The 21,157-nt window shown below is 36.1% G+C and overlaps 4 protein-coding genes across 6 annotated transcripts in view; 1 reads left to right on the top strand and 3 right to left on the bottom strand.

The window, feature by feature from the left end:
- The window catches only part of LOC6641975 (E3 ubiquitin-protein ligase TRIM9), an 86,182-nt gene that overhangs the window by 29,089 nt on the left and 35,936 nt on the right, over positions 1-21,157 (top strand). The window lies entirely within an intron of this gene.
- On the bottom strand, positions 6,963-8,503 carry LOC6641977 (neurofilament medium polypeptide). 2 transcript variants are annotated; one of them, XM_023175875.2, is made up of 2 exons: positions 7,475-8,496; positions 6,963-7,368 (listed from the first exon to the last, which is right to left on the bottom strand). In XM_023175875.2, exons 1-2 carry the CDS (start codon positions 8,389-8,391, stop codon positions 7,062-7,064), a joined length of 1,224 nt encoding a protein of 407 aa, XP_023031643.1. In that variant the 5' UTR covers positions 8,392-8,496; the 3' UTR covers positions 6,963-7,061. The 2 variants fall into 2 exon arrangements, with proteins under 2 accessions (XP_023031643.1, XP_046866508.1); XM_047010552.1 differs by having other exon boundaries at positions 7,352-7,402; positions 7,475-8,503.
- On the bottom strand, positions 10,305-10,819 carry LOC26528815. The gene is made up of 2 exons (XM_015178408.3): positions 10,688-10,819; positions 10,305-10,634 (listed from the first exon to the last, which is right to left on the bottom strand). Exons 1-2 carry the CDS (start codon positions 10,699-10,701, stop codon positions 10,406-10,408), a joined length of 243 nt encoding a protein of 80 aa, XP_015033894.1. The 5' UTR covers positions 10,702-10,819; the 3' UTR covers positions 10,305-10,405.
- Positions 11,834-12,591, bottom strand: LOC6641976 (acylphosphatase-2). The gene is made up of 4 exons (XM_002065529.4): positions 12,370-12,591; positions 12,289-12,305; positions 12,124-12,233; positions 11,834-12,065 (listed from the first exon to the last, which is right to left on the bottom strand). The coding sequence occupies exons 1-4, from the start codon at positions 12,506-12,508 to the stop codon at positions 11,951-11,953; spliced, it is 381 nt and encodes a 126-aa protein (XP_002065565.1). The 5' UTR covers positions 12,509-12,591; the 3' UTR covers positions 11,834-11,950.

Here is a 21,157-nt window from a genome sequence, read left to right as displayed (position 1 = left end):
ACTTTCAACTCTCACAAATTGAATGGAAAGGCAGACTTAAACCCAAATGGTAAAAACAAAAACTCGCAGACAAAAACAAAAAAAATGTTGGTGAATGAAAATGAAATTCCAGAAAAGATTTAGTTAACAATTTACGTGCATGTGAAACAGAAGTCGAAAACCCTAATTTCATTTAGATTTAATAAGCAAAAAGTTGGTAAAATATTAAATGATTTATTCGAATTGAAGTCTTATATAAAACCTCATTAGGTGAATCAACTCTATTCAGAGCTATCAGTTCTAGAAACGGATATATGCTCAGTTGGAATTCCATGAAAGCTTAAATTTCAATACGCAGAAGTGAATCATTTTGTAGTAATTAGAAAAATCTTTAATAACAAAACGATGAAAAATGTAATTACATGCCCCGCTGAATTGTAAATACAGCAAAAAGGAACAAACACACACACACACACACACACACATTTTTCTTGGAAACGCAAAAGCAAACGAGTTTACACAGACAATAATCCAAAACCTGCGATCCAAACAAACGAATAATGCTTATAATAAGCGGACATGGATCTAAACCAGGGGGTGATGATGTATAAGGGGGAGGGGGGGTTGTCAGTGTCTGTCTGGCTGAAGCACGTGCAACCTTGCTTAGAGGTTTTCGGATTTCTTTTTTTGGAATTTTCGTATATTTTGCAATAAAACGTTTGACTGAGCAATTGCACCCAAGGTTGAGTAATTTATAAATACGTAACTCAGGGAAATCCCTTCTAAAAATTCACCCGGCCACCCTTTTTTGAAGGACGAAATTTTTAGCATCCCTTTCTGCACCCTCAACCCTGAAGTTTAAGGTGGTTGATTGTATGTACGTATATTTTCCATCTAACGGTAGTTAATTTTCACTGCAGTCCTGAAATTAAATCCAATGAGCAGACTATTTGTCATTTCTGACAGTTCAAACTGCACATTTTCCAGGGAGCGACAAGGAGAAAGAGAGTAAGAGGGGGGAAAGCACCACGGAAAATGCGTCTTATGTTGGGGTTGGTTGGGAAATAAGTTTCGATTTTTATATTCCCATTGCGTCATAACTTCTGTTTGGATATTTTGTCAACTGCAAAACTGCGTTTGCTTCACATTGTTGTTGTTGTTGTTGTTTGTAATGAGAGTCATCAGAGGAAAATATTTGTAAGCGGTGAAAGAAAAAGTGAGGAAGGAAGTGTAAGAGGGGTTGCACAACATTTTCCTGCTAAAGTTTTGTCAACTAAACGAGAAAGTTTAGGCGTTGAGTTGATGGATCAGATATCAAATGCAAAACTCACTTTCAAAAGAAATTTGTTGAGCAAATTCTTTTAGCTAATTGAAAATCTTCAAAGTGTAAGATATTTGCCATGAAATGAAAAGTGTTTACTTAACAACTTACCATACTTTCACTTGGTTGTTCAGATATATAGTTTAAAAGCATTTTAAAAAGACTGTTGAAGAGATAAAGTTTTTGGCTAAACTTCTATATTTTAAAGGAAAGATATCAATCTGTTGACTCCGCTCTTGTACTAAAGCAACTGTTTCTTTTCTTCTTAGTTTAGATAGAAAATAATTACATGCTTTCCAGGAATGAAACTTTATTGATAAAAAACAATACTCGAAATGACAATTGACATTGTTTTTATGGCCACGAAAACTCATTGTAAACATATTAAAATACGCAGCAATTGTTAAGACTTCTGTGCCATAAAGAACCTACAGAAAAGAGATATAAAGACAGGACATTTTATAGGAAAGAATCGCCCCAACTGATTTCACCTTAGTAGATCACTCTTGTTCACACAAGCCAAAGTTCCCATTGTTTGGTTTTTTCCCTTTGATCTAATCAGCTAACATTAACAGATTTATGGTCAAAGCAACAAAACATCGCAATGCCACAAGGGGACAGTTTCAAAAAGATTAAAATCAAAATCAAATCATGAAAGGAGATATTGTCGAAAGGCTCTAAGCCGATTTAATGACGGGAATCATAAATCATCAGACATAAAATGCAAAAAATTTATTTATGAATTCTAAACATGAAAATCCTTTCAGCTTTCACAGCTTTAAGTCCTGCCCGGCTAGTGGACTTGCGAATGGAAATTGTCCAACATAAAAGGGTGGCAACAGTTGTGAATCGAATCGAATTTCATTTTCATTGTCGTCCAATTGTTGCACGAGGGGGGAATTCTGTGTGTATCGCTTTTTGTTGGTTAACTCTCGTCCGGTGCTGGCCCATTGGCCATTAAAAAGTTTTGTCAAGTTAAATTACCAAAAATTGCAAATTGCTTGGATTATATGTATATACACAATATATATATGGGCTGGGCACTTTCACTTCCTGTGTGGCCAAAAGGATTTCATACACTCAATATAATTAAGGGCTCAAGGCCTGATAGCCTGAGCCTGTTCATCCTGCCCCTTCTTCCTCATCATCTGGTTCAACTCATCCTTCTCAAGTTCAAGTTGCATGTTGTCCAGGGCAACCCAAAAAATTTGTCGCTTGGCATTTTGTGAATTGTATGTTAAATTAAATTTTACCACAGAGACCGACCGACCGACCAACCAACCAACCAACCTCCGGATAAGTCCAGAGTCCATTGTGTGGCTTTTTTGCCAAGTCATTGAGCTTCTCCAAGAGTATATACGAGAGTGTGTGTGTGTGTGTGTTACCATGTCCTGCTAGTCCTGCCACCAGGCAGATTCGGCTTGTGGCATTAAGCTGTCTGTTTGCTTGAGCTTGACAGATTTTTCATTTGCCTTTGGCAGAGTCACCGAATGCGATGGAAATGGTGGAGGAGGAGCAGTTTTTGTAAGTTTTGGGGGCAAATTGTAGGTGGCTGGAGTCAAAAACTTTGTTTGCTTGTTGGTTCTTTGGTCATGAATAGGCCAGTTTGCTTTTAAATGGTATATCAAATTTGATTTTTTAGACAACAAACTCAAGTCAAATCAAATAAGGAAGCAAATATATTTGATTGAATTTTTGTACATACCTTAAGAGATTTCCTTACGCTTTTCATATTAATTTAATATATTTTTGTTTTACATTTTTCACTAATCAAATAATACATTTTCTTTCATTGCAGGTAAATATTTTGACTCGAATCAATCACTTCTGGCATTTACTTAAATATTTTACAAATCGAAGTAAGTTAAGAATTTGCTTAGTTTTTATGGCAAATAAATTTTATTGTGTAGTTATTAGTCCATGACAGATAAGAAATTATTGAATTGAAATAGGACTGATAATTTTTCAAGGAAGAGAATTTAACATTTGTTTCTCAAGCTTTGAATGAAATGAAAATGGCTTTTGGCAGTTCTCGGTAAATGAATTGTCTAAGTGGCTTAGTCATTTCAGGCAACTTTACAATAAGTTTATGAAATAAAGTTAATAGTAGCTTATTCATATCATTTCGAGTCCCACTTTTTGTGGTTTTCATCTTTAAACAAACGAAAGTTGTTTTTATAAGATATTTTATAAATATTTGTTTCAATTTTGGTCAGTCAATTTATATAGATTTTTCGTTATGAAAAATGTAAGCATTCAACTTCCTTAATACATCACAATTTCAAATGAAAATTTGAATATGGAATACCGTAGATTCGTTTGGAATACATAGAAAATACCACTTAAGGACAAAATTCCCATGAGCTGCCTCAGCTTTTGCTTCATTAACATATTTGATTGTCCTTTTTGCATGATTTTTCCGAAAACATCTTTTAAAATGAATCGCTCGAAATCGAACAAAATATCATTAATATAGGCAGAGTCTTTGCATTTAAATTGAGTTGAGCCAAATAGTTCAATGTATTGTCGACAGTGTTTTTGCCATTTTACTTCCTTTGACTAAGGGCCATTCATTGCAATCAGCTGATGACACTGTTTGTGGGCAACTGACACTGACCATAAATCAATAAAACAAAAGATATTATACGATATAACAAGAGCTCGTTGTAGGAAACTCAGCTCTCCTCTCGTTGACAGAGACTATTTGGCTGATTGTCATCGTTTAAACGGCAAGTTGGGGCATTTTATTTAACTGCTCGTAGAGAGGGAGGGACTCCCCCTCTCTGGTCTACCTCCATAGATTCAACGACAAAACTGTGTGCTTATTGTATTGTATGTAGTTCTTGAGGAGGCAAACGTTTTAATTTAATAGGCGCGCAAGGAACACATGAGACTGTCTCGAATACCGAGACTGAGGCACCCGAACGAACACATAAAAGTCAATTTCGCGTAAGTGATAAAAATGCAATGAGCATTCGCAATGAGTATACGCAATTCGAGTTACGAATGATAATGATGATGATGAGGAAGTCGTCGCTGATGATGATGACAATGATGATGATGATGATTGTCATCAGCTGGCAGACGCCTTGAGCAGACGCCTATGAATTGAATTTACGATGGCACCCCAGAATAGTTTTTTCTCCTTTCTCATTTTGACACATATATCAGCAATATGTAAGACGAATATCGGCGGAGAGGCCATAAAAGCGCAGAAATCTGTGTCTAGCCGCACAATAAAACCAATAAGAGGCAACTACATGTCAAGGCGGGAGGAGGCCGCCCCCCAAAAGTGCTTGTTTTCTATTTTAATTGTTTAATTTGTATGCCAGCTTTTCTCTTCATCACTAGGCCTAATTTGTCTACACTGAGAGAAAGTTTGCATTCCCTTTTCCCATATTTTGAAATTGATGTAATGATGGAATTAAGCATTGTTAATATATATAAGATTTATATAAGTATTTGGATAAACTTTCTTTAAATTAAATCGCTTGTCTTGGGACAATATATTTATCCAATATATTTTCTTCATCTTAATAAAACTCTTCTTTTTGGATGTCATTTAACTTCTTCACAATATTTTTCTGAAACTGAAACGAGCTAACATTGAACAGTTTTTAGAGTTATCTTCTCAGCGAGTGCCTTATTGTGTGTCTTTCTTGTTCTTTTATTTGTTTTTTGTTTCCTTTTTTGCAACGCCTCATGCAACTTTCAATCATCATCAATTTCACATCAAAGTGTCGCCCACACAACACACAGAGCTGATTCGAGCAGAGCAGAGTAGAGAGAAAGAAAGAGTCTTGTCTCTTGTCGCTTGGCTTTTTGCCTTTTGGCGTCGTAATGACGAGATCATATCGACGACAGCACCAACAACAACCAACAGGGAGTCGTCGAAGTCATCGTCGGAGTCACACTCAGACATGACATGCCAGCAAAATGTCTTTCCCTCCATTCCATTGCCACCCGTCGTTGGGTTTCGTCACTCAGTTGCTTCTTGTGTAATCGTGAGAGCCTTGTTGTTCGTTGCGCACTTTTCAAGTTCAATTTCAATTTCGAGTTGGGTATTCATTCTTCGCAAATCAAACAGACAAGCGAGTCAGGAACTCAGTTTAAATGACCAGCATGGATAGTTCGATAGTTGGTTAGTGTAAGTTGTCATATTTCCTGTCTTTGGCCAAAGTGTTGAATGAAAGTTTTCATTTTTATGGTCTATTGATGGGGCAGGAAATCGCATTGCCTTGGGTCAAAAGTTTCTCAGGCTACAAAAATTACAGCCTTAAAAAAGAAAACACAATAATTTCAACAACTGTCAACAAAAAGGCTTTCAAAATTACCCCGATGACGTCTCGTGAATGGAATTGACACATTTGTCGAAATTTTCGATAAAAATTTGCCTGCGGGGGGGACTCGCTGACATAATTGAAGTTGACATATTTCATGCGACAAACGTATAAAACGGGAGGGGGTTAAAGAAAAGAATAAAGAGAAAATCAATCGAAATTGCCAAAGTAAATTTTCAATTTTCATCAAGGCATTGATTTGCTTTGATTCTCATTTTCATCATCGTCATCACTTTGGCCTTCTTTTATTTAACATTTCGCTTTGTTGTAAAATCCATAGCCCTATGGGGGGCACGGTCTGATTGAGAGGAAGCAAGTAAGTGAGTGAGAGAGTGAGGGGGGCTTAGGCTTGTTGTTGGGCTTTGTCTGTCGATTTTAAGCGCCTTTCCTGAGTGTCCATGGTTTTATGTTGCTATATTCAAGGGGCATACACGCACACACACACATACATTCTCGTCATTCAAAAACGCGTTGAGCCTTGACGTGGATTTTTGGCAGCTTTAAACGGATTAGAAGCCTGCGGCGGATGAGACTGACATTGATGATGATGATGATGCTACTGCTGCTGCTGCTCATGATTTTGATGGAAAAGTTTTAAATTGTCTTCAAGTGGCGAGCGGCGAGTAGAAAAATCGTTGGAATCAAATGGATTCAATTATAAAGTTAACACTTATCTAAACGGAGTTTTAAGGACAATGTAATTGGATTTTTTAACCTTATCTTTCACAGATGTTAGAAGATAAATGTTACAACTAGTCGCAGTTTTCATTTAACATGTATAGCCAGCAAGTAACGAGTAAAAGTTTAGTACGACGATTATATAGATGACTGAAAGTAGCGAAGTGTTTGAGTAGACATTTTAAGCTTTTCTAAATTAAGCAACGAGTAACTAGACACTTCAGCGAGTAAAACGAACGAGTTATTATAAAGAAACTTATTTAATTCCCTAAATACTAGCAAACAATGATTAAACCAATTAAACAGTTGAGTTTGTAACTTGAAAATATTAAAATTGTCATAACTTTAGCCTATTGTTTCATTGGATAGGCCTTTCATTATCCGTTCACCATTTGTTTCTCCTCCGCCCAGCTGGCTCATAAATATGCCAAAGACAATGGAAAATGTCATGAATTCAGGTATTTGGGTCAAATTTTATTCATACTATTTCATTGGTGTTTCTGAATTCTCAACAAGCAAAACAGAAGTGGCACAAATTTGCAGTAAAGTTAAAAAAGTGAAAAAGTTAAATACTGTTGCATACCATTGGGCGTGAAATGAACCACATTTTCCTTTTTCTTTTGTGTGTTTCTTCTTCTGAAGCCGAAAACTGGACTTGCACTCCTAATGAGATGCAGCAAACTTTTGAGTGGGCATAAGAGACGAGGGTTTTGGGTAGACACAAAATGCGCATATTAAATTGGTTAAGTTGAAGCCTTGTCATCTTTGTTATCTTGGACTTCCGGTTTGCGGGTGGAATCCGACTCTGAACTAGGTTCAGCACTGGAACCAATCTCCCTATCATGAATCTGCAGTTGATAGCTGCTATGAAGTTGTTGCTGATCGGACTTGAAGTTCGATTTAAGTTCTTGTTTTAATTGCCTCACTAGACCCAAACGATACTCATAACTCTGTCTGAGGTGGGCCATTTCCTGCTTATATCGTTGCTTAGCCTTTCGAAGTTTGATAGCATTGTCCACAGATTGAGGCGAGCTTGAGGGATGATCAGGACTGAAAGAAAAACAAACAAGGAATAAACAATTATCTTAAATTAAACGAAAATAATTTATATAGAAATGAAATCATCGTGCAGTAACGATAAGTAAAATCGACTCACTTGATAGTCGGCTTGAACCTTGATGGCTCTCTTTTTATAAGTGAAAAATTAAACCAGGAACTTTTTTTGCTTTTTCCCGTTGTATCCGAAGACGAGTCCGCCTTTGAATCGTCGCTTACTCTGACTTCCTTTTTATCGTCAGTGGCTTGGGCTAAGGCCCAACCTTTGTCTACTGTCCTCTGTGGCACATCTTCATCAGTGATCTCTCCGGCACTCTGCTTGTTTGCTTCCTCTTGGGCCCTTTTCGCCCTAGCTTTCTCTATTCTTTCCTGTTTTTCTGCCTCTTTTGCAGCTTTTTTCAACTCTTTTTTCGTAGGCTTAGGGTCTTCTATCTTTTCTTTTTCTTTAGGTTTTTCTGGCTCCTCTGTTTCTTCTTCTTTTTTCGGCTCTGGTTCTTTCTCTGCTTTCGGACTTTCTAAGTGCTTTTTGTCTTCTTCCTTTAAGGGCTTCGCTTCCTCAATTTTCTTTTCGTCTTCTACAGAATTTTCTGGCTCATCCTTGACTTCTTTCTTATTTTCTTCTGGTTCAACTTTTTTGAGATTTTCACTTTCATTTTTCGAAATATTTTCGCCTTTCTTAATTTCTTTGGGGCTTTCTGGCTCTTTTTTTACTTGTGGACTTTCTTCTTGTTTGCTGGGCTTTGATTCTTCTATTGTCTCTTTTTCTTCCTCAGGTTTATCAGACTCTTTCATTACTTCGTTGTCTTTTATTTTACTTGATTTGGATTCCGTTTTGTCGATTTCTTTTTTTGCTTCCCACTTCTTTGGAGGTTCTGACCCTTTGAGTGTGTCATCTTTGGACACCTGCTGATTTTCCTTAGCTGCTATCGCCGCCATCTCCTCCTCTCGCATTTGCTCCGGGGTCTGCGTCTGTGTCTGCGTCTCTTCCTTTTTCTTTGCGAAATTGGACTCTTCCATGCTGCAAGTTGAGTTTCACTTTCGGAATTTACAAATACATAACGAAAAGAAATTTTAAAAATTGTGTTATTTTTTTTTTATTTTTTTTTTAAGAAATGTTGATAGACATTTCTCAGCCTAATTTGACCTTTAACTAACCAAACCATAAAAAAGGAACAACAATAACTTTTAACCCTTTTGAGCCTGTGGCATTGCGAGTTAAGAAATCAAAGCGGAAAAACACGAAAAAGTTTTGCCACGTTTGCCCTCAGGTTGGGTTTTTGGCCAATATCAAAGAGATGAGCAATCCTTATCTAAAACATTCATACTCATTTATTAAGCAAAAGTTTCTTGAAATTATTTTTGGAAATTTTTTATTCATTTTTGGTTTTCTGAACAGCTGTGACTATAAAATTTTAATAAATTTTATGTTGCAACATTTTGGCGCAACGAATGTGGCATAGAAAATGACTTTTTCTGTGTCTAGACAAACGACTTTGAAGAAAATTGAGAATGGGCAATGAAGGGAAATGGGATTGGTTTTGGGGATACTGCAGCAGTTGTGCCCACGTACTTGTTTCTCTGTGTGTGTGTGTGTGTGCGTGTGTGTGTGTAAAGGATATATACTTGCATATGTAGGTATATATAGGAGATATGCAGGCTGAGATTTTTCACTACAGTCTGTTGCCAGATTTGCTCTTTTTTTGGTTGTGGGCCTCTCGTGTGGCAGATGAAAACATGGTCTGCATTTGTAATAAGCTTCGGTTCACTTCGGTTCTAGCCAACATAACAGATAGAGTGGCTAAAATGTGGCAATGGTATAGAAAAGTAAATTGGATTACAGAATCTAAATGGCTAGTATTTTTAGCTGTCGAAAACTACCAAATTTCTATATCGTCTTAGCGGCAAATCACCAGAAAGAGAAACGTGAAGAAATATTGCTATAGAAAAAAACGATGAAACGAATTTGAGCAAAAAGATTAAGAAGAAAATAAAATTAATCGACAGAAGTTGATTAAATCATTTAAGAAAGACAAAAATTATGAAAATATCCGAAAATAGAATAAAAGTTTCCACTAAGTCAAAATAAGATTTTAAAATCAATTTTACAATTCAAACGATGAAAATAATAGTCAATTTAGTAGAACAATACAAATACGGAATATCAAAGCAACTGAAAATAGCTCTTATATGTATTAATTTGTTTTATATATTGTTTGAAAAATGTATAGAATCATAAAAGATCGAAAAGGTCCTCGAAATGATATAACATTAACATCTATCAGATATTGAATTTACCACTTTAATTTCATTTCGTTTCTTCATATTGCTATGTTAAATAAAAGCCAATATAAGAAAATTTCAAAATTAAGTTTTAATTTGAACAACAAAAGAACTCTAGACTTATAGCATAAATTGTAACAGTTGGCAAACATTAAAAAAGTTTTCTAAAAAAAAAATACTTTGAATTGCCTAGACAATATTGAATTGCGGTTGTTGGGGGTTTCCCTTTGCCACCTCAAACCTCCTCCCCTTCTAACCAGTTGACAAAGCTGAACAATTGTTTCGATTTTATTTTGTTCCCATTTGGCCAATAGATAGAAACAGCGGTTATTTTTGTTGTCTCTGGCAATTTCTAACCAATTGTCAAAACAATTTCAATTTATTTTCACAGCCATCAAAAACGCGCTCGCATCGAATTCGTCGAGGGGGTTCAAAAAGTTTTTGGCCAATTTGGCCACAAATATTGTCACTGGGCCAAAATAAATTTACATAAAATAAATAAAAGTTTCCGAACATTTGTTGTCGCAGGCAATTAAAAGCCTTTCGTTTAGCCATTGACTTCTCTGGGGAGTGATGGGAGTTATATGTATATATATACAGATGAGTGTATGGCAAACACAGTGTATTAAACTAAACCGCAAAGCATGTGGTTGATTTGGTGAGTAATTTTTTTTTATTCGAAAGTAAAACCAAAGATACTGACTAACGTAAACCCTATATATGTACTTCTTCTTCCTGCTCCTGCCATCATTTACATGTGTTTCGAGAATTTGCCCATTTCCTCGTCCAGTTGCCTACGTTGTCGTCTCTTTTGTAACTCTTTCGATGTAAGCTCATCCCTGAGCATTTCCATTTTCAGTAACTTTTTGTAGAGCAACATCTTCGATTTGGTTTCCGGGGAGTTGATATCGGTGCTAAATTTGATCAGTTGATGGGGTAGACTTCTCTTGGCTTTGGCTGTCGCCTTGGGTGTTGGTAATCTTTAGAAATAGATATAGAGTATACAATGCAATTGTTGCCACCTTTTACTTACTTTTGATTCTCCATTTCAGTTAATTTTATATTGCCTTTTTTGGAAAAAGAATCAAAAGGGTTTACGTTCGAAGTATTATGTTTGAATTTTGAATCTAAACTAAATGAAAAGAGTTTTTCTCCCTTCCACAACGACAAAGTCAAGGCAAACTTCTGAAAAGTTAAAGCTTTAATTTTCTTTAAAAGAGAAAAATCTTTCTTTTCCTATACTTCTCCACCGCAAATAAAGTCATTAAATAACCAAATTTCAAATTCAAAACAGGCAAACGACAACAGGGCACGCAAACAGATAAAAGTAGCGCCCCGCCGCAGGAGGAGACGGAATTGGGTAGCGCCGATAATCAATTCCGTTTCCGGCTTAAACAGTTTGTTGTTGCCTGTTTGCTGCGTGACCCTAAAATAACGACCCTCCCCAATGCCCCCTAAAGCACCCACTGTTCGAATCATAAAACATAATAATTGTAGTAATAATTTTCTCCATGGATTTTTTCCATGGTTATTGAAACTTTTTCTTTTGGAAGCATCGCGTGCCATGTCGTTCGAGCATGTTGCATGTCAACGTACATATTGGTGGCAATAACGTGTTGATAACGAGAGTTTTGCCGTATTGACGAGTTCATTGGCACATTGATTTGTGGAGCGGATTAGCAGCCAATGCGATGAGGATTGGGTTCAGTTCGTGGTGGGTGGGAAATGCGGTTAGTGTGACACAACAGACACTAAATCAGCAGGGAATGTGCGTAAAGAATGTCTTGCATTTATCTAAAAATTTATCTTTAATGCTAGATAGTCGCTGATTAAAGAGAGACAAAAGTATTGAAGATTATCAGGGCTTAGATTGTTTATTTATATTTTGTGTTACATGGAAAATGTTTGCAAATCCCAATGGAAGTCTTTGAAATGTCAAAAAAATACTTTAAAAGATTACAAAAAACTTACATCGTTGAAATTTAGAAGTTTAATTTGCTTAAATTAGCATTGCAACTACACTTCGTCAACGCTTTAACCAATTGTGAATTATAACTAAATTTAACACTTAAAAGAAAGCTATGCATGTCAGAGCAGGGTTTAACTTTTGTGCATACTTATAAAAAACACTCAAGTTTCATCAATATCATATTTATTTTACATAATACGATTCTCAAAAGGAAACATTTTCAATAATTTTTCATATCATTAGCATTCAGGATTGGTTTTTATGAAGACGCATTGGGAAATTTTTTAAGGAACTCGGAAGAAAAATTTAGCATTTCTTTCGATACTCTTAACGCCTTATGGTAAAGGTACCAAAATTATGGATCGGCAGAGGTTCATTAGTAGAAAAGACAGCTTTTTCGATTATGGAACGAGGACTTCCCTTGTGTTGCAGCCAATGTCTCCTGCAAATAGAGAAACGTTAAAATCTTAAATGTTAATATCATTATTTTATAGGCTCACATTTCGTTTAGCTTGTCTAAATTGCCTTCGATGACACCCTTGACTGTGCCCTGTTTGGTATTCATGCACCAGCCATTAATTCCCAATTGTTTGGCCTTCGATTGAGTGTGCTAAAATTAATGATTTAAAGAAAAGTTGGAAAAACTAAAAACATTTCAAACTCACCTTGCGAAAATAGACACCTACAATGAGTGATGACAAGCGATTAAATTTGTTTCCCTCGTTTTATTTGATTTTTGGACTCACCTTGAACAGTCCCAAAGACCTCGAAGACGGTGCTAAAAATTTGTTTTGGATCTTCTGGAGCTGAAGCCAATGTGGATGATTTTGAAATCGCTGTGGCTGGCTGCTTCAATTTGGGTTTTTTCGTAATTTTGCTAATCATTTTTGAAGAGATTTGTTTTTTCTAGTTCAATGTCCAATGATATGATTTTTATATGTATCGAAACGAAATCATAAATCTCATCGACTACTTTTTCTCGCACTGACTCTTGTTCTGTCTCTTTCTGTTCCTCACTTCCGCTTCGTTAAGTTTAAGCATCTTCAAAAACCCCAAAAAGGAAGAAGGTAAAGAAAAATGGCGAAAAGTGTTTTACTTTTACGAGTGTCGTCGTAGCCAACGTCGACGTCGACGCCACTTCAGTTGAAAACTTCAATAAAACGTTTGACGCGCCGCCGCCCAGAGGCAAAACTGACATTTTCCATTAAGTGCAGACACTGGCTTCGGGCTCCCGGCAAGGGGCAAGGGGCAATGGGCAACGGGCCACGCATTTACCGAAAAATGCCAAAAGCTCATTTGGAGACGATGGGGTAGACGCAATGGTTTCTGGTCCGAACTTTTATTTCCCTGGGAGTTTTGTGGTTATGATGTTGACGATGTCTTCCCATACCATCATGCCATTTGTCGACTACTGCTGATGCCTGTCAGTCACGGCAACTGAATATTATAGTCAGCTTTTAGGCGAATGAAGAATATATTTGAGAAATTTGCCATTTCAATGAAATGTCGGTTCTAAAAATAAGAATTTTCTGGTTAGATTATTTAAGATAAGGACTTAAATGTTAAAAATAACTTTCCTCTTCACCTTAAGCTTTTCAACAAAGTCTCAAGGTATTTTCGTAACCTGTTCGTCTTGATTAATGCATCCCAACATTTTGGCCTCTTGATGGTCGAGATGGTCTTTCTGCTGCTGCTGCTGCTGCAGAAGCATCAAAGTGTCATCAACAGGCAGTCGATGACGACGCCAACACTTCCTTTCCCCCCTTGCGAAGGGACAAACGAGTTGCATCCGGATCCGATGTTTTTTGGCTGCTTCTTATCATTTGCAACAAGGACCAAAAGTTTTGCAACAATAATATTTATTTTCCAAGGAATATGCTCTCGTGTCTTGAACTTTTGAGTAAAGCGTAGCCAAATGCTTGAAGATGAAAAGCAATCAAAATATTTTCCCAAGCCAAATTGAAAAATAACCAAAAATGAAGACAAACTTTGCGACACTTTTTTAAAAGTATTTTACAATGACTGGAAGAGCAGAAGTAAAATTAGATCAGACAAATTGACATTTATGCAATTTGCTATGTCAAAGGAGGAAAAAAAAAACTAGAAGCAGTAAATTGGTTAGAATGGAAAGAATTACCATAAAATTTCCATATGCATTGGCAGCGAGCGAAAAGCGAAAGGCAAGCTCATTTGCATAGCAATTTCGGTTAAAAAAGAAATATGCTTTAACCCCCAAGTGTGTAATAAATTATGAGTACAAAAAAAAAACAGAGGAAATAAAGTGGGCAGAAATTTTGTCCTGCCGATGTCCAAGGTGTTAACTTGGCTAATTTACATTAGGGCGCCCAAAAAAAATAAACGAAAACAGCCAAATAAGTAGATAGATAGACGCTTCACCTCAGTTTCAGTACTCAACCAATTTTCATTAAAGCCATATAAATTGGTGTTTATGGCCTTTCAACCATTTTGAACCACTGCTCGGGTCTTTTCTTCTATTCCTCCTCCAAACTGAAAAGGGGAGAGAGACGCAACTCTCATTTGATATTCATGGTTGCCGCAGCAAAAACTCCTTTCCCGAGAGTTTGCCGGGCTGCATTCTGCCTTCGTCGCCTTCGCTTTTAATGCCTTTGCTTTTGTTTCCGTTAATAAAGTTTGGCAATTATCTTTGTTGCCTGTTGCTGCTGTAAATAACTGGGATTTGTAATGGAGTAAAAGCAGACAGAGTACTGGCGAATGGCTGAGCCAAAAAAGGAACCGTAGGGAGTATTCTAGAGAAAGTATAGCCAGGCTTAAGTTAAATAATAATAATATTTATCCAGCTTAAAGCTAAATGCTACTCTTTTCTGAAAATATTTAAAATATTTTTCTTGTTTTTTAAATTTCAAGTAAATATCTTTAGAGATTCCTTGAAATAGTTTCCAAAAGGTTGACCCTGGATTACGTATTGATCTCTTCATTTAAAACTTAATTATCGGTTCTTCTTCCATTTGTTGCTGCTTTATAAATTAATAAAATATTTAATCAACAAAAGATTAATTCATTGACTTAAGTTTACTTTTCTGTGATAAAATGGATCCTTCTTAAGCTTATTATATATTTCGATAAAGTTTTGACTAACTAAAATATGAAGATTTCAATAAATTCCATAGTTTAAAGGCGTTAAAGTTTTTTAAAGAATAAATTCAAAAGTTTGCCAACTGTCAGTTTAAGAACTCGAAATTAAATTTGACTTGTCTGTCCAACTGTCTTCCTGTCGTCTGTTATTCCCTATTCAATTTAAGTGAAAATTATGTGTGTGTCTGTGAATGTTTGTAGGAAAAAAGTTGTGACATAAACCTGCCTCAATATAATTGCATTACACCTTTTTGGCTTGAAGCGGGAGCAAAAGCTGTAGTGGAAAAGCGCTGGATACAAAAAAAAGAAGAAAAGGAAGAAAAAAAATACAGGGAAAAGCCACAGCAAAAGCCAAATAACCACAGACCGCATTCAGACCACATTCTACAAGGTGTGAGCGAGTGGGAGAGAGCGAGCCAGGATACAGGATTCCAAAGACCCAACTCAAATGTGAGACTTTTCATATTTCCTACAACTTATTCGTCAAGGCGTGAACTTTTCCTTTTTTTATACCCTTTCTCCTCTTTCCCCCCCGCTGTCACTGTTGACAGCGGTTAGAGTGAAGAGGGCTATGACGATGGAGTACTACGAAATCCTTTTTCTTAAGCCAAGCGTGCACATACTTCAAGTATGCTTACCCCCTCCTACTACCGCACCACCACGCCAGCCCATTCAATCCTCAATGTTTGATGTGGTCTATGCACCACAAATCACCAAGGCGGCGTCTGGAATTTATGCTACTCTCCTAAGCCACCACTTTGCCTCCACCTACATCAGCTCCTCCTCTGCCTTCATTCATGTGTCTGGCCCGCCTTAAGCCTGACACTGATGTCTACCATTTGCTGCTTCTTATTCCCCAGATATGTGTATGTGTATGGCCAAAAACTCATTCAAGCATCTCACACTGAACATGGCCATAGCCATTAGCTCATAATTTTGTTCCCCCCGCCACAATATTTTTTCTATATGTACTTTTATTTTGTTGGTGTGTGTAAATATTTTCATAAAAATTATTTCACGCTTGATTTGCTAGGTGAAACGGAAACAGGAAATCACTTATGACTCAGATTTCTGGTGTTGCCCCTTTTTTTTGAGGTTCTATTGATTTCTGTGATTTTTGAAAGGTTCAGTAAGTTTTTCGTTTGGTTGACATAATGAATTGTTAAATGAATGAACATTTTGCCGGAGAGGATTTAAAATTAGGCGAAAATTTTAACCGAAAGTAAAGAAAGTAACATTTCATCTGACAACAGAGTGGAAATAATTGACATGGACTCATGGATTATTCATGAGGCCAAATGAAAACTGAATTTAAGCTGACAAGGAAACCTTGACAATGCAATGTTATTTTTGACTTTTGAAATGGTTTTAACTTATATGTTTGTAACCTTTAATAGAAGGTTTTATTATACCTATTAATAGGATATATTCCACGAATCATAACAAGCATGTGAGCAAGTCACAATTTAGTAACAAACATTTATTTGCCAAGTATTTAATAACACTTATGTTTTAGTATTTAAATTGAATGTCAGAGAATCAAATTACGTAACTCAAAGATTTGTCTGATATCCACGAAAATAAAAAAGAGAATCAAATAAATGATTCTCTAACTACTTTTAAGGTATACACCAAAACTTTTAATTCATTTTAAACTACTGCCTCTTAGATTACTTTATCCATTAGGCAGAGCCGCCAACTGCTCGACAAAGTCTTGTCTTCACATCAAATTCCTTTCTGGCTTAGACTCTATATATACTAGCCCCACACATACACATGTATGTGTATATGTATATATGTTTGCCATGTTTCTCAGTTACAATGAAACTACACAATAAACTGATTGTAACTGCAATCAATTTTGAGCAGGCAGCGAACAAGTATTCAACAAAAGGCGACGACGATTGTTTGCCAAGTTTTGTAATAAAGTTTGTTAAACAACATACAAAACAAAATATCCACATATTGCCAGTGAAAGAGGTAACAAAATGTGTTATAGCTACCTGTTTCGCCATTCCAATTCCCGAGCTTCCACTCCATTCTTCCATTTCGAGAACTTATCTTAAATTCTAATGCAATTGCCAACTCAAAAGAGCTAGAGCCAAGGCAAAAGCAACAATATGAATGTATATTCCAGGTGTGTGTAAAGATTTTCCAACTAATGTTTCTTCTTACCTCTTTTCTCTATCTCTTTGCAGGTATGTTAGAGCCGCCATTTTGTTTTATTCCCTCTGTGTGTGTGTATGTGTGAGTGGATGTATAGATACATATGTAGATGTGTGTGAGTAGGTCTCCATGAGCTGTACTTTGTTTGGGCTCGGATGTGTATGTAAGTGGCAAACAAAATGCATTCTCTCTCATCCTTCTCATAGATAATAAAGTAGCTCTAGTATAGTAGTCATGTAGAGAGTCGAGAATATTCGCTTCTGTAACATACTTTTTGGCGTAACGGCCGCAGTGTGTATGGAACGTGACGCTTATCAAATGCATCAGACTCAATAAACAGCACGGAAAAAATTTTTGGTTAGTGGAAATCAGCAAATACAGCTGCATACAACAAAAATAATGTTGTGCATTGCCTTAAACTTGATTTAGCCTTAAGTTTTTTTGTTTTTATAGAAAGTCAGAGAAAATACTCAGTAATTTTACTTCTCACGAAGAGCTTGTCGTGGCTAAAAATGGTAAAATAATTATTTTTAATTTGAAGAAATCCAAAATTAACACTTCATTCTACATAAATGAAAACATCGGGGTCACCTATTATTTTGCTTTGCTTACTAACCACAAATTACACTCAATTCGTTGACTTCACATTATAATACCTTAGTAATATCTTATTTAAAACCTTCTAGAATCTAGATGTTAAAGATAGTGTAGAGAAGAGTATTTAAAAATCACTTTTGTTAAACATATTCCACGATTGTGATTCTGATTCCTTCTTACTGCTTCACTTGGCTTACTGTAACTATTTATTGCTGTTCTTTTTTTTTTGTGCTCGTTTCTTTTTGGTTTAAACTTTTTTGCTTGTTCCAGCAGTTTGTTTATTCAATGTGTTATTCACTTATCCTGCATGTGCAGGCAAGCAGTCAGCCAACCAAACTGACTAAACGACTGACTGACTACCATTTTATTTAACTTGTTCAGCGAACAAAATGTTTCCTGCTGCCTGCTGCAATGAATGCTCATTTGGATGTTGCATTAATTAGCAAATTTAACACCCTGCCTTTAATTAAAATGCCTTAAGACTAACGAGGAAAGTGAGAATCACTCCAAATGGCATTCATAATTATTCTCTGGCCTTTAATTCGATGCAGACATATGTACGAATCCTGCCAAATGCAATTATCTAGCATAATTATGCATTTATTGAACAAATTTGTCTGGCAGGAGGCAACAAAACAATAGACGATGAGAGCATCAGAGGTTGGGAGTGATTGAGCTTTTGCTAGTTTGTCTGTGCAGACATTCATTCATAAATTGTATGGCTAACCTCTGGGGGCATATAGACAGACATTCTGTGTGTACCGACATTTCGGTTAGAGCAAATTTTTGGAGGTTGCCAAACAAGCAAACAATTGCATTATTGTTCAAATATTTTTCAGAAAACTGAGGGATTTTGCTTGCCATTGAACTGTAACGAATTGCATTTGAATCATTCTTTGCTAATGGAGTGCCTGTCTAGTTGCTAAAAGGCGATTGAAAAGCTGAAACATTGAAAAGGGAGTGGAAATACATTTGAGAGAAGCAAGAACCCCATGATTTTACCAAATTTCCATAATGCCGAATACTCTTTTACAGAATTAAAGAGTACCTATACATAGTCCATGGAAATATCAATATTTGGCGAATTGTTTTCGTTGGCTACTTTGCCGATTTAAAAGAAACTTAGTACTTTAAATAAAAACTCCAAACGCTGGTCAACATTTTACAGGAAGCTCGTATATGTATGTGAGGATCAATCGAAACAGAAATTTCTGCAATTTGTACTTCAAACAGGGAAAGGCAACGGCAAGTAAAGTAAAAGCCAAAGGCAAACAAACATTTGGGACACATGTTGAGAACAGAAGTAGAAGAGGCACAAGACCAAGAACAAGACGGGACATACATATGTGAAAATTGTCTAATGGGGCAAAACTTGAATCCCTTCCATTTTATATTCATGAAGTGCAAATTGGCAAAAACGAAGAAAAAAGTGAACCAAAAAACCAAAGGGAGAGAACGAAGAGCAACAAGAAGAAAACCAAGTGTGAACTATGCGGAAATAACACGAATTTAAGTGAATTTACTGAAAGGAACACATCAGCAACACAAATCAACAGAACACAACGATGAAAAGATGGAAGATAGGAGACAAAAATAAACCCAGAGAATAAATAAATCTTGCCCTGAATAGAGAAAAAAGGGGGGAAGCCTTGCAACTTAAGTATATATAGTTATCCCTATATATATATACACATATAAATATCAGACTGGGCCACGACTTTGACATTGATTATTAAAAACTTTTGTGGCAAACAGACCTAAGCCAATGTCATATGTCTACGTGAAAGGGGATGATTGAGTGGGGTGGGGTTACTTGGTTAGCAAGTTTTGGAAGTCAAGTTGGGGGGTCGGGCAGATAAGGGCTTGGCATTGACACTGAAATATGTTTTTGTGGGTGAGAATTTGTACCTACTGGCAATTAGTCACTAACAAGACTTTTGAATAAGGATGAAAATTAAAAGTTTCAAATGAATTTTAAGCTAAATGTGAACATTTGGGTTTTTCGGTCTGTCCCATTTTAAATGTATTCTTAGAATAAATATGATAAGGTATAAAAAGTTTTAAATTCTTATGGAAATCTTTAACTTCAAATGGTTTCAAATTTACATTCTTGTTGTTATCTATAATTTATGTCATAGTTTTTTTCATCTATTTAAAGGAAAACCTATATATTATGCAGCCAAATAAATTTAATGAATATGTGTAACTTTCATTTAAAAAAGGAAGATAATTGTCCAGGAATCTTTATGAATAATTAAATAAAAATTCTTAAAATTACTTAAAAGATAATTTGCTGAAAAATAATTCTTACCTCACATTCAAAATAAATTAACTTAAGATCTGTAAGATTTTCTTCAATGCAAAGGAAAATTCTTATTCTCCGCTATGCACTCGAATTTCCATTATGGAGTTCCTTTTTCTGGCTTTCGCTTAAACTGAAGCAACTCATCGACTAGAACTCACATACGAGTCGATGTATGCCAATCTCTTCAATTTTGAGTTTTCCAAGGCTCTACAAAAATCATAACGGCACTTCAATTGCACACACTCACCCACACACACACACACACATACACATACATATATGAGCTGAGTGAAAAAATGGAGATAGAAGCTTTTCTTCAATGACTCGGGGGCCAAGGCAATGTGATGCAACAATTCATGGACCGTAAAATGAGGTTATGCTGAGGGATAGTAGCAACATGTTCACTACTTCTTCTCCTACTACTCCTATGACTACTACTTCTACTGTGTGATTTATGAAGAGCAATTTTAATGACATTTGCAACAAGAGATTGGGAGACAGAGAAGAGCAAAGAAGGGAATCGACACATATCGAGTAGTTTGGCTGCTGTTGCTGCTCTTGCTGCAACTTTGGCAAGTCATGCGTGTGCTTTCCAAAACCCAACCGAAGGCCCAACCCACATCCACACACACCCAACCTAACCCAAAGTTGATGACGTACTTCAGTTTGAGTTGCTCCTAGACAGACGCATGGGCTTACCATGCACTTTCCAAAACAAGGGAAGAAACCATTCAATATTAAAGCAAGGAATTAGCACAAATGAAATGCATTTGCCACAGTTTATGGCTTCGTCTTGGACTTTGATCATTATTAGGTCTTACATGACTAGTTACATTATATTAAAACACATGTTAAAGATGAAATTAACAGAAATTATTAGATATCATTTCATATTTTATATATATACATATTTCTTATATTTTAAAAATTCTTTTTTTTAAGAATCTGCCATTAAGTTCCCTCTCATGCTACGCCCATGTGTGGTCACACCTCCTCCACTTTGGTTTTGCCTAAATGATTGCCACACATAAATTTTGCCTATTGTCGACAAAAGTTTCACAGATAAGCCACAGGAAAGTTCAACCAATTTGACTTTTCTTTTTTTGCAGCCTTTTTTTTAGTGGGTCAACTGAATTTGGTATATGAGCTCATATCTGTTTCTCTTCATTCAATGATTGCAAAATAGTTCAGCAACCTCCAACATCCACTAGTTTCCCTTTCCCTAGCCTCATGTCTGTTGTTTTTCTTTCTTTGAGTATATAAATCACACAAATATTGTATAGTTTTGGTCATATTGTTTTTTATGGCCTTTTTTGCTGAGTGGAAAAATATGTAAATGTAAATGCCATTCA

The sequence above is a fragment of the Drosophila willistoni genome (assembly GCF_018902025.1).
Source record: "Drosophila willistoni isolate 14030-0811.24 chromosome 2R unlocalized genomic scaffold, UCI_dwil_1.1 Seg167, whole genome shotgun sequence".
NCBI classification, from domain to species: Eukaryota; Metazoa; Arthropoda; class Insecta; order Diptera; family Drosophilidae; genus Drosophila; species Drosophila willistoni.
Note: the sequence above shows the minus strand (reverse complement) of the source record. Positions and strands in the feature narration are given on the sequence as shown.